Source organism: Protomyctophum parallelum (assembly GCF_964188405.1).
Source record: "Protomyctophum parallelum genome assembly, chromosome: 8".
Classification (NCBI taxonomy): Eukaryota; Metazoa; Chordata; class Actinopteri; order Myctophiformes; family Myctophidae; genus Protomyctophum; species Protomyctophum parallelum.
Window position 1 is genome coordinate 15,999,615 of NC_139703.1, and position 13,661 is coordinate 16,013,275.

The following is a 13,661-nucleotide window of genomic DNA, read 5'->3' on the forward strand; positions in this document are numbered from 1 at the left end:
TCAAGGTATAAAATAGATACATAAATATATGAATAAATAAAGGTACCGTAGACGTAATTGCTAGCCTGTTACATGACTCTCTTGTGTAGCAACTGTACTGTATGTTTGGCCCAGAAGGTGTAACCTGCAGTGTGGTCCTCAACAATGAGACGCCTGTTTGGCCAAATGGCACCTGCTTTGTTTGAGGAAGGCCTCCTGGCTGATGGCATGAGGCAGCTGATGAAGTGCAGAGCAAACACAGGCAAATGTTTAAGAATTTAAAGTCAATACTTTCCATCATAATCTGTAATTATTTATGTATCAATGACACACACACACAAAAATGTTGCTTGTTGACCTTATGAATGACCTCTAATTGCCAACTGTTATTTCTCAGACAATCTGGGAACCCGTTCAGTTTAAAAAATCTTGAGAGGTTTATGTTTCAGGAAACAGGTGGGTTATTTTCAATTAGGTTGAAGTTTGAAATGAGAATGTAGCACGGTGCACTATGGAATATTAACCTGTAAATGCCTATAAGTATTTATATATTTTAAAGGACCACTTTTCAACTTATCTTAATGTCTTATTATATCTATCTATCTTACTTATATGGATCCTGTTGGATCTCTATAGTGACACGGTGTGGGTCTGTTTTTTTTGTCTCTGATTTATGTATTGTGAATCTGATTATTATGTTTAGTATCTTAAATAAGGTTTTGTTGTAAGTAGGATACGCACTTATAAGCTCTTAGCTCTTCAGCCTATTCCCTTTGATCACCTTTATGTAACAGATTCTCTCTGTTGATGTATAATTTGTACTTGATACTGTGAAGATAATCAACTAAAGATAGATAGATAGATCTTTATTTGTCATTGCAACATGTACAACGAAATTAAAAGTGCCAACCAATCAGTGCATCATATCACAAAACAACATAAAGCTAAAACAAAACACACATGACTTCCTGTTATTGCACAACCCCTGTAGCACTATAGGCATGTATATTGCACAAACATGTAATTGTAGCTGTTATTGCACAACAAACCCTCATTGCATTTAAGACAGCAGAAAAACAAAACATGTGTCGCAGCAACAGATCATTTCTTAGCAGCATTGACTGCTTGGTTAGCAGCATTGAGTGTTGGTATGCGGTCAGGTTTTCAGCTGGCTCAGGGAAGAGGACGACCCTGCCATGCATAGTCCACCATAGATAGGTGAATGAACTGTATCTGTCTGTGGGCAGGCATACTGTATGCTGTGTGCGTGAGTGTGTGCGGCTGTATGATTTGAGGATTAGAGGTATAGGTATTTTTATTACGCTGTAATATTTGACTCACTGCTGTCGTTTAGCATCAGTGCAATTTGAAATGTATTTTTTAAATGCAATGTACTATTTTGTAATTGCGAACGCAGTGATTGCGAATGCACTGAGCACTAACTATGAGACCCTGCAGATCATGTCTGTCTGTGTGTGTGTCTGTCTGTCTGTCCCGCTGTGACACCACCCGCCCGCCACCAGAGGGCGCAGCTGTAGCACACACACACACACACACACACACACACACACACACACAGGGCGCAGCTGTAGCACACACACACACACACACACACACACACACACACACACACACACACACACACACACACACACACACACACACACACACACACACAAGCTGTGTTCGCTTCCCGCGTTTGCGCGTCTTACTTGTGTAATATAATGTATTTTGTAATGTTTTACCGAATCTGTTGGTCCCTGACTTGATTACTCTGTACCGTCTGCCTGATGGCAACAGTTCACTAAACTAAACTAAACTAAACTAAACTAAACTAAACTAAACTAAACTAAACTAAACTAAACTAAACTAAACTAAACTAAACTAAACTAAACTAAACTAACTAAATCTTCATATAATTGGTCCTAACTAATGTTCAGTCTGTGTCCCATATAGGGAGGGCTGTGGCCGCAGTTCAGAAACCTGTCCACCAGTGACATCATCATTAGGCAGATTTTCTTGTCAGGTGACAACTGACCTATGTATTACTCAAATTGAATGACACTTTGGCTCCTATAGTCGGGTCCTAGTCCTGATGCCTCTCTAGCCTATATGGGACTAGTCTTGAGGCATGAACAGTCAAGGCTGCCTCTGGGTCTGGGCACACTTAAGATTCCATGCATGTGTATTCTCTGCAGCTGTTTGGTCTTGTGGCCATAAGGACTCTGTTGTTGTTACCATTCTAAGTGCCCTTATTTTATTACTGTATTTATATGTATGTATTGTATGTTTTTGTTTTGTTTTTTGTTTGTTTCTCATTTTAAGTAATTGTATTGTCTGTATTATGTATTGTTTTGTTGTATTGTCCGTTTGTCCAAAAAAAAGAAGAAAAATCAAATAAAAAATAATAATAATAATAATAAAAAAATCCATGCATGGGCAGAAGAAGCTGTCTTTTGCATAATTTCCGGGTTTTTAGATAGCTGGTGGATGGAAAAGAAGCTCCACCCACGCGGCAGGTTGCCACATCGGCCAGATTCCCGGAAAAGCTTGCCCCAGCGGCATTCTGCCGTGTGGGTGGAGCTTCATTTCCATACACCAGCTGTCTAAAATCCCGGAAATTACGCAAATGACAGCTTCCTTTGGCCGTGCATGGAAGTTCAAGTGTGCCCAGGCTGTATCTAATATTCTAACACAGCTCAGCTCATTGGCATCCGTCAGTATCGAGAGACTATGGAGTCACGCTCTGGAAAGGGGTTCTTCAGCTTCTGGTGCAGCTATAATGTTATGCGCTAAACTGCAAGGACGGACAGCAGCAAAGCCACGACAAAACAGTCATTGAAACACGAACAGAACGTCGCAAACAAACGCAAACAATTAACTGCAGCGAGGTTGTGACACACAAACACCTACACGTTACTAAATAATAGTAATAATAATAATAATATGAACTGTGAATGAATCTTTCACCTGACAAATATCACTATGTGATCATTTCTTGTTTTAAACTAGCTTGGATCATGAACATTAGTGAGGATCAATTATATGAAGGTAGGTTGAAAAGTGGTGAAGTGGTCCTTTTCCTTTAAGTGTTTTTTGTATATTTGACCAATATTCATCAGAAAATGAACTTTTTGAAATGTATTTTGTAAAGATTAGCTCTAGCTGTGTTTGTATTGTGGTTTTATTTTGTGGCTTGGTTTTAGAAAAATCTACAAGACTGAATAACAATATGCTGCTATCTAATATTGCTAAAACTGATTTTGAATATACAGCCATGGCTGAGCATAGAGGCCAACTGTACAGTACAGGCCACACCTGCCCCCAAGTGACAATTAAGTAGAAGACAAAACATTATAAGCCTGTATGTAAAGTATTGTTGTGAATATTCTAGCAACAAACAAAAACATATATAGTCAAATGTTTATTATTATTATTATTATTATTATTATTATTATTATTATTATTATTATTATTATTATTATTATTATTATTTACAATATACATAGTGCATACTATAGCATACACAGAGCTAGCCGTCTATATTTAAGGCTCTGAGCCTACACATTATACACATATCTCTCTTGCAGAAAACGCAGAGCTTTCATGGACAAGACATCACCGTGAAAAGTTCATTACATGTTTTATCATCGGCGCAATAATGGTGTTCTCTGTTCTGTCATTTCAAAATGAAACTGAAGTAAATAAAACAAAAGTTTATTTTATTGTTTGATATGAACGACCACAGATATTCAGAGCATATCATGAACTGTAGTGCCACTGCCTACCGCATGACCGCAACAGCCCGAGAACCACAACATCTATGTTATGTCACGTGACTGACTACCCTAATCCCTAGGAAGCGTATTGAACAAAATATCGCACCGTGTGTATCGTCGGATCACTCATTGAACCACAGGTTGGTATTAAAACGTTTATTTGTATACGGTAGTTCTGTTTGTCAAAAATATGACCGAATGCCTGGTGAAAAATGTTAGTCAACGTGATGATTTCCAACGTGAAAGAAAGGCGCCTGTCTGTTGAAAAGTTAATAGACATTTCAGATGTTGTGGAGTTTGACAGCTAGCAGGTGGAGCAGTCCTATTGAATGGCATGTTCTATTGTGACAGTAAGTGATGGCCTTGCACATCAGAGCACATGGGTTTCAATGGGACCTTTACAATGTAGCCCCAGTCATAGAAGCATGACACCAAACTGCTGTCTTCATGACCATGGTGACATTATTTTGGCTTGCACTGTGCACATTAATGACATTATTTTGATGACATGTTTTTGCTTGTACATATGGCACAGCTAGTTTTGTGGTAAACAGAAACCGGTTTAACGTAAATCGAGACACATCATGGATTATTAACTTCTTACCAACATCATCAAGGTATATTTTTTATTTGTCCTCATGGGCCATTACCTTTTCTTAGTTATTGCTGACATTTGAACGTTAAATTGAATATTGTTGATTTACAGTGTGAAAGTCATAAATGGCATATGGCATATGCTGTTTTATATCTGGTGGTATTATTAATGATTTGAATGTCTACAGGAATCATGAAAATGTTAATAATAAAGGGAAGGCAAAGTAAAAAATGAATCAAAATATAGTCTGGTCTCTTATGATTACATTTACATTTGACACATATTAATCAAGTAAATGTGAGATAAATGTGTTCACTTAACGTCACGTTTATTCAGGACCCAGTTTATTTACTATATCAATGGAAAATAATGGACTATAAACATTGTGCCTAAGATATTGTTTTTTTCAAGTGATCTTGTGTTCAATAGTTTGCTTTAAGTTTATTTTAGACAGAGATCATACTGAAGACAGGTGGATTTGTACACAGGTGGAATCAAACTGGGTCTGTGATTATGTGATCTTGGGGGCACTACATTTATTTTTGACCTATAGTGCCTAAGATATTGTCTAGGGTCTACCTATAGTTGTCATATCTATTTTCCTTTTGAGGAAATATAACTGTAGTCACTGACATGTGCATTGATCCTATCTAGATATCCTGTAGATTGGAGATCCTGAAATTCTTGCATCGGCATATCGAGCAGACAGACATAGTTCAAACCCGGACATAGCTGTGACCTTTGTTGTTGACATTATCACTGTGTAAACTGTGATCACTGGTAACCCAGATGTTACGCTGTCATTTCAAAAGCCCCTTACCGTAACGGATGAGCTGTTATTTGAAAAGCCCCTTACTGTAATCCATCAGCTGACCCTTACCGTAATTGCAATCGATAAGCTGTTATTTAAAAAGCCCCGCCCCTTACTACAAATGATCAAAATGTAGTTTTCAAATTCCATTTATATGGCAAATATAAGATTGTCCTTTGACCCATTAAAACTGTGTCTTTTCAGATTTTAGCGTTGGCTATTAAAGGACCACTTCATCACTTTTCAACCTATCTTCAAATAATAGGTCCTCACTAATAAGTAATAATCATGATAAAATGGCACAATTCTTTTTCTACTCATAATTGTGCCATTTTATCATGATTATTAGTGAGCACCTAGTATAAGATAGGTTGAAAAGTGGTCCTTTAAAAATTGCAGATATATAAGCTCAGTGCGTTGCAAGCTTGTACATCTGCTATTTTTGAAAAATCTGGAAAGTTGTGAAAGTGGACAAATGTTGAATAGTTTTGACATTTTTAACTCAAATCTTCTCTTCTTCTGGGGTTCAATGGCACAAAACATTTTCGTGTGTGTGTATGTGAAAAGTTGGAGAATTGATTTAGAAGGCATTTGTCAGGTCTTACTGGGTTAATTATGTACTTTAATTTAGCGCACATACTCCAAGATTAACTTTTTTATAACAATTTCTGTAATGATTGGTATATTTGTTGGAACAAAGTGTAGACAGTAAGCATAACTCCAGCTGATGGTGTGTAGAGAGATGGCGTACTGATTTACTATGTGGGAGTTCCTATCTCAAATCCAGAACATTGATCTTCGGTCAGTCCAGAAACATAGATAAGTTGCCTGTAATGCTGTTCCTATAACATTCCCAGCAGTCTATTGTCTGCTTGCGTTTGGACACTCATTAAGCAAAGTGTAATTTACTTTGGTTTTATTCTTAATAGCCAGAAATAATTACACTAAACGGAAGGAGGACAGAATCTATACTAAGAAAGTCTAGCTTAGTTTTAATTAATCACACAGTCTATATAGAAACCGATGATAGGTGCTATTTGGAGGGTGTTCAATTGCAATGCGTGTTACCAATAAATATAACGTCAGGTGTAGTTTAATGTGTGCACTATAGCAGCAACATTGGATTGACTCACAGAATTGTTGGACTTGGACTTTATTATGTTCCATTCAGTTTTAGATAGCAGGTTTTCTCCTATATACTGTAACACCTGAACAACTAAAGCTAAAATGGAGGCTGTGCACACTGAGTGTTTAAATCTCTTTATTCCAGCCTGTAAACGTTCATAACCACTTTTAAAAGAAAACCCCTAATTTCTGTGCAGTGGTATGAGCATAGGTAAAACATTGCATAAGCATGAAATTACTGTAATCGGATACAAAATTATTGCATTTCATTTGAGAAACTGTATATCTCATATTGACACAGTAATTGTTGTTTTAAACATAGCAACAACCATTGTTTATTCCTACATGGAGAGTAGGGCATTCTATGCATTCTGTATATAAGGCCTCTATTGACAAAATTTAATTTTATTCCACTTGATATCCATTTGTTTGTATTTAAAAATGTCATACCTGGTTTGAACTTTAATTCATTGTTATTTCCTTATAGGAGGAGCTAAGCTCATCTGAGTATGTGGCATATTGTGAGGTTGTCTCTGCTTTTGGCCTCTCTGTGTGCCCACATGTCCCATGGCAAGGAGAAGCAGGAGGGACAGAAAATGGGCCATGTTTCAGTAGTCATAGTCGGAGGAACTGGTGACTTGGCAAAGAAGTACCTGTGGCGGGGCTTCTTCCAGCTATACACCAAACAAATTACTAGTGGGTACACTTTCTCCTTCTATGGCGGAGGACTGTCACCTGGGGATAAAGGCACACCAACTTTTTTTGAGATTCTGAAGGCTGTGCCCTGCTCAAAGGAATTGTCCCTGCAGCGCTGTGCCCTGTTGAAAGAGCAGTTCCTGCGTCTAGCACGGTACCAGCAGCTGAAGACCATAGACGACTACGAGGCTCTGTGTAACGATATGGAACAACAACTGCAGCAAGAGGGCATGGTGGAGACCGGGAGGCTCTTCTACCTATCAGTACCTGCCTTTTCATATGCAGACATTGCCGATAAGATCAACAATAGCTGCAGACCGTCCAATGGGGCGTGGCTGAGGGTAGTGCTAGAGAAACCTTTTGGCCACGATCTCACCAGTGCACAAATACTAGCAACTCAACTTGGGACCTCCCTGACGGATAAGGAGATGTACAGAATCGACCACTACTTGGGGAAGCAGGTAATGAAACCCAACATCTCTCTACACTTGGCATACAGTGGTTTTCAACATGGGGACCACCAGGGGTCTTTGAGGGGGTTTCAGAGGGTCCCCAAGCCTGAGGAAGGTCGCAAGACCGAAACGTTGCTCAATTAATAAAATTGCTCTGAACTAGCAAGTGGCAGTGTGCGGATGTCCCTTCTTCCACAGAGGGTCCCCAGTGAAATTTGTTAACATAGCATCACAATGTGTCTAATCACTTTAACCAAATTGGCACAAACAATCAGAATAACCACACCAGGGGCTACATGTGGCCCTCAGGGGGCACACTGTTGGCACACTGTTGCTCTGATCTGCACCTGACCAAACTTGGCACAAACACTGTTCAGGAGTCTGCCATGAAAATAGTCATACAAACATATGGGGCACTACAGCAGTGTTTATCACTTCAACAGGCCGTTGAATAAACAGGAAATAAATTGATCCAATTCAAAATCAAACAAACCACAGATTCTTTGAGAAATGGTTGGCATTTGGCAATACATTGTGAATTGCAGTGAGTGCGCTTAATCGGACCATCGGTATGGTCCTTTAACAACTTAGTAAAGCATTTAATTGAATAATACATTTCCTGTTTTTTATTAAAAGGTTGTTTCAAAGATACTACAGTTCAGAAAAGAGAATAATAAGTTTCTCAGTCCCATCTGGAACAAGCACCATATTGACAGAGTGGAGATTGTTTTGAAAGAGACCCTGGATGCTAAAGGTGATGGTCAGAAATTTGCACATTCTGTAAAATATTTGATATACTGTCTTTAATCATTTATCACTTCATTATAATTTTGCTCACTTGTCCTCCTCACTTGTCCCCAAAGGTCGCATTCCATTCTATGACCAGTATGGAGTGATCAGAGATGTGCTACAGAATCACCTGACTGAGGTCATGTCTCTGTTGACCATGAAGCTGCCAGAGAATCTTAGCAACGCTAAAGAAGTTCTCCGGAACAAGCTGAAGATGTTCAGTGTCTTGCAGCCCTTGGGAAAGAACCGGGCTGTTATAGGCCAGTACCAAGCCTACAACAAAGAGGTGCAGAAGGAGCTGAATAAGACAAATGATTACTTTAGTTACACTCCAACCTTTGCTGGTAAGTGTTAATGGGTTTCTTCTTATTTATTTAAAATGTCTCAAATTCTACTACGGTAGTTTTTCCATTTTGCCACACTGCAAATCTTAAATATATTCTGACCCACTGACTATTTATACACTATACTGTGCAGAAGTTAAGCATGCTTTATTCCCTTGTTTCAGCTGTTATGGTACACATCGACATGGCACAGTATGAAGGAGTACCAATCATTGTGACGTCAGGGAAGATGTTAGATGAGCGGGTGGGGTATGCACGCATTGTCTTCAAGAATGACATTTTTTGTGTGCAAAACCAAAACAGTATGCACTGCAAGCCCAAACAGCTAATTTTTCACTTTGGCCATGGCAGCCTTCAATATCCAGCCATTCTTGTCTCAAAGAATCTATTTAAGCCATCTCTAAAGGACAGTGAGTGGAAGAACGTGACAGAGCATAAGAATTTCAGTGTTCTAGGCTTGCCAATTTCTGACTATTACATACTAGCTCCAAAAGAGCAGAGGGAAGCTTATGCAGAGCTCATCGCACAGATTTTCCAGGGACGAAAAGATAGCTTCATCAGTGCAGAGAACCTCCTGGCCTCCTGGGGCTTATGGTCGCCCCTGCTAAACAGCCTGGCAAACATTTTCCCTCGCATCTACCCTGGGGGTGACGACAATGGCAGCCTGTTGGACTTCTACGTGAGAGCAAAGGAGATTAGCTTTGCCAGTGAGGCTGTAGTAATGAGCACCCCGGACCAGATGGGTGGTATGGCAACAGACAGCTTCCAGGTGATGCAAGGTAAATATCGCAGCAACAACATGGTGTCTGCCTGGGCCGAGGAGCTCGTCCAGAGGTTAGCCGCAGACCTCCAGGTGGCAGCAGAGGCAGCAGTGAGCGAGGGGGGCACGTTCCACCTCGCCCTGTCGGGGGGCTCCTCTCCCCTCGCCCTGTTCCACAGGTTGAGCCAGCACCATTACTCCTTCCCCTGGAAGAATACCCATGTGTGGATGGTGGATGAGCGCTGTGTTCCCCTGACAGAGTCAGAGTCCAACTTCCATAACCTACATGAACATCTGTTGCAACACATCAGGATTCCCTATTACAACATCCACCCCATGCCTGTGCAGCTCCACCAGCGTCTGTGTGTGGAGGAAGATGGTGGGGCACTGCTCTACGAGAGAGAGATCACCCAGTTAGTTAACAGCTCCAGCTTCCACTTTGTGCTCTTGGGCGTCGGCTACGATTATCACACAGCCTCTCTGTTCCCTGGTGGTAAACTAGATGGCCATGGGGACCGTCTGGTGGCGCTCACCGAGAGCCCTGTTAAACCTCACCAACGCATGAGCCTGACTTTTAGGGCCATTAACCGAGCTCGTAAAGTCGCCGTGCTAGTGATGGGCAAAGGAAAGCATGAACTTGTCACCCAATTGAGCCGCGTAAAGGACGACCTTAACAAATGGCCCGTTACCGGGGTGCAGCCAGAAAACGGCAGGCTTGTTTGGTACATAGACTATGATGCACTTTTAGGGTAGGAACTGCACATCAGACTTTTTAAATGATTTTACTTACGGGCTGAATTTTGACCAAGAATGTATTCACGAATCAGAGCTCTTTGTCTCTGAACATTGCAGGGAAAGATTTTTCTTCCACCGGTTTGAATGTGTTTGTGTGCGAATGAGCAAGTGAAAGACACTGCCGGGGCAAATAACATCAGCAAATATTATTGTATGATTATATGGAAAATCTTTTACTGTACTTAGCTGCTTTACGAGTGGTGTTTATATAGGACATTAGTGAGTGCAAGAAGGATTAGATAATTCAAGGGGCATTATTTGAGTACTTTTGGTACTCTTTACAACTTAAATGACAATTGAAATATGTATTGCTGATGCAATAGATTACCCCAACATTTTCAAATGCTATTGGTGTTGACAACAACTCCCTGTAGAATCTATGAAAAAACTAAAACACAACAAAACATCAAAACGTGTGCTACGGTGTTCTGATAACACTATGATAATTGTATCTGCAGTATCATTTTCAAACACTTAAACCATATCCATGATCCAATATTAAATACTACGAAAGGGAAATTATGCTGTCCAAGCAATCTTATCAAATATCACCACTGTGTTGTGAAAATGTGAGGAATTGTAATGCAATATTAGGCTACTCTGTGACACCTATTTGTGTGTGTGTGTGTGTGTGTGTGTGTGTGTGTGTGTGTGTGTGTGTGTGTGTGTGTGTGTGTGTGTGTGTGTGTGTGTGTGTGTGTGTGTGTGTGTGTGTGTGTGAGACTGTGTACTGTGACTGTGGAAATGCAAGGGGAATTTGCTGATTAACCAATGATCTCAGGTGAATAGAGAAATGTATTAGAAATAGAATCAAAATTTGCTATGGAATCAAAATTGCTAGATTTGATAATTTATACTGTAGTAATTAGTAAAGCACTACATTCACATTTTTTGTATCAATGAGGAAAAATGGGCTAATTACAATGTGTCCTTTGTTTAATTCACCACCAAGTAGAATTACAACATACATAATAATTAAGTGATTTGACAATTAAGTGATTTGAGTGCCTTGTCAGCATACAGCTGAAATGTGTGAAATATTACCTGTTGTGCTGCAGTAAATTTGCAACCCATACAGGTTAATTTATTTTATTTTGTTTTACTTTTAACATAGGTAGACATCGTGCCCTACCAAAATGTCTTCATAGAAAATAAATGAAATATTGAAAGAATAAATGTTCAGTTAATTTCTTAAAGACTAATATGTATTATGTATACATCCCAGGGCCAGCCCAAGTCTATTTGTGAAGTTAAGACAATGGTGTGGTAATATCATTTACAATTTATTGTATTTTATTTCATGCTTACTTGGGGGCCCCCTGGTGGGGGACCCTAGTTGTCTGCAGGGTATAATCTCTCAAACCAGACACCTATTCTACAATCTTCAAATGCTATAATATACTGTTTCCTAAACTGTGATTTGGGACCGTTTTTGGGTCGCGGAATCATTTTTATGGTATATGTATCCTTTTGTATGACGGATCACGGAAGCATGTGGAATTGAAAATGGTGTGAGTCAACAGTCTCAAGAGACTAGCAGGGCCTATAACCATCCACTTAATTGGCTCATGCCTCGGGCTGGCCCTGATCATTTTGTTTCTCTGTTTGTAAATCATCTGGAAGTCCTGATAAATGTTCTATACATATCGTTGCTGTTGGACAGAAACCTTGTATCAACATATTTAAACTTTATGGTTTACTTTTGGTCAATTAATAGACCACTTTGTTGCTCCAATCTTAAGCTTACAACATGTTGCAATCTTGTGATGCAACTTGTGCAATTGTACATTGGCTATTTTTGAAAGTGGATACATCTGTGAGTTTCATAACATTTATTTAAAAGGGCTTGTAACTAAATAACTACATCAGATCCATTGGAACACAGGTTATTTTTTACATTTCCTGAAAGATTACGGTTTTGGACATAAAGGTTTCCTCCCGACAGTGACGATTTATATACAAAATGTGTTTGCTGTTCATGTTGTGCTGTTCAGTGCCAGTGAGCAGTGAGGTCCACTTCTGGTGACGTGACAGACTAGACTAGATTTGGTTCCCTTTGTTCTTGTTCGTCATCAATATGACCTATTGATAATGCCTTTCTCTTGTGACCAAACACCACTTTCAGGACTGTACAGATTTCACATGTATTTTATTTTTTTTTATTTTTTTGATGGATCTCTGAAAGTACATCATTTTGTAGGCTCCGTCTGGAAATCTTTCTTCCGTGTTCATGAACTAATGATAAAACACCAGCACCAACAACCATTAGCCTACTGTGTTCTGTGATACTGGCATGCTAAATGTTCAGTAGAAGATGACCTCATGAACCCTAGCATCCTTATTCTGGGCATAATAGGCAAACATTTGGCAAAAATAGGTAATCATTCTGTTCTGTTCTGTTAACCCATTAAAACCGGAAACGTGTCTGTCATTTTAGAAGGCATAATTTTATAGAATCATCTTCAGGTCTTTAAATAGCTTAAGAATAATACAGGTACTTTCCCTTTGGTAATCACAGAGTTTAGAGTTACTAGCTGCTGGTGGTGTTGAAAACACATGAAACATTCATGTGTGTAAGGATTGAGTGTCAGCCTAAAATAGCAGATACAGTATACTGTATACAAGCTCACACCATGATCTTTGAAAAATCTTGAAATATCTAGGTTTAGAAGGCATTTGAATCAGCCTCAGGTCTTAATGGCTTTTAATACAGGTACTTTCCCTTTGGTAATCACAGAGTTTAGAGTTACTAGCTGCTTGTGGTGTTGAAAACACATGAAACATTCATGTGTTTGAGTATTGAGTGTCAGCTTAGGACAGCTGGAATGCTTTTACTGCTCATTGTTTTCTGTGAAGCTGAGCCATGCAGGCAGCCTTTTGGATATCCAGACTCCTCCTTTCACCATGAAGAAAGCTGAGAAGACACCCCACACTGATGTTAGTCCACTGAACGGAGGGGAACGATGCCACGCCGCAAAATTCAGGCTGTCGTAATATTTAATAACATGAAACTCTGTCATCCATATTTTAGACATGTTGTAGGTGAAAATGTCAGAAATCATCAACAAAGGGGGTTTATTTATTTATTCAGAATTAGTGGAAATAGCAGATATACAAGCTCACAACATTTGAGACGCGTTGTGAGCTTGTAGATCGGCTATTTTCCCTATTTGTCATACAACACTATATTGGGCTTAAGTGGTTAAAATGTTACTGCAATTCGTGAGTAGCTTACTTCACCACTATTTTTACACCTGTACACTTGTGATGTGGCAATACAGCGAAAGTTGAAAGATTTCCAGTTTACCTGTACTGAGGACACAGGCCACTGTAAGAAAAAGGGACATGTAGTATAGATCTGGGGTCGTTTTGGCCTGTGAATAGATATAAAGTCCTTAGTTTCTCTATTGAGGTCAGATTTTTTTTTACTGCAAAATATATATTTAGGGTCCTGACTGAAAATGGGACATGTGTGTATTGATGTTGATCTTACACATGCTGCCGCTGTCAGAGTCAAGATGATGGTACACAACCCC

General features: G+C 39.4%; 1 protein-coding gene across 2 annotated transcripts; it reads left to right on the forward strand.

Annotated features, from left to right (window-relative positions):
* Nucleotides 1-3,840: 3,840 nt before the first annotated feature.
* h6pd (hexose-6-phosphate dehydrogenase (glucose 1-dehydrogenase)) lies at nt 3,841-11,912 on the forward strand. 2 transcript variants are annotated; one of them, XM_083770975.1, is made up of 5 exons: nt 3,841-3,898; nt 6,777-7,446; nt 8,074-8,191; nt 8,301-8,570; nt 8,735-11,912. In XM_083770975.1, exons 2-5 carry the CDS (start codon nt 6,799-6,801, stop codon nt 10,081-10,083), a joined length of 2,385 nt encoding a protein of 794 aa, XP_083627101.1. In that variant the 5' UTR covers nt 3,841-3,898; nt 6,777-6,798; the 3' UTR covers nt 10,084-11,912. The 2 variants fall into 2 exon arrangements, with proteins under 2 accessions (XP_083627101.1, XP_083627102.1); XM_083770976.1 differs by having other exon boundaries at nt 3,881-4,375.
* The last annotated feature ends 1,749 nt before the right edge of the window (nt 11,913-13,661 follow it).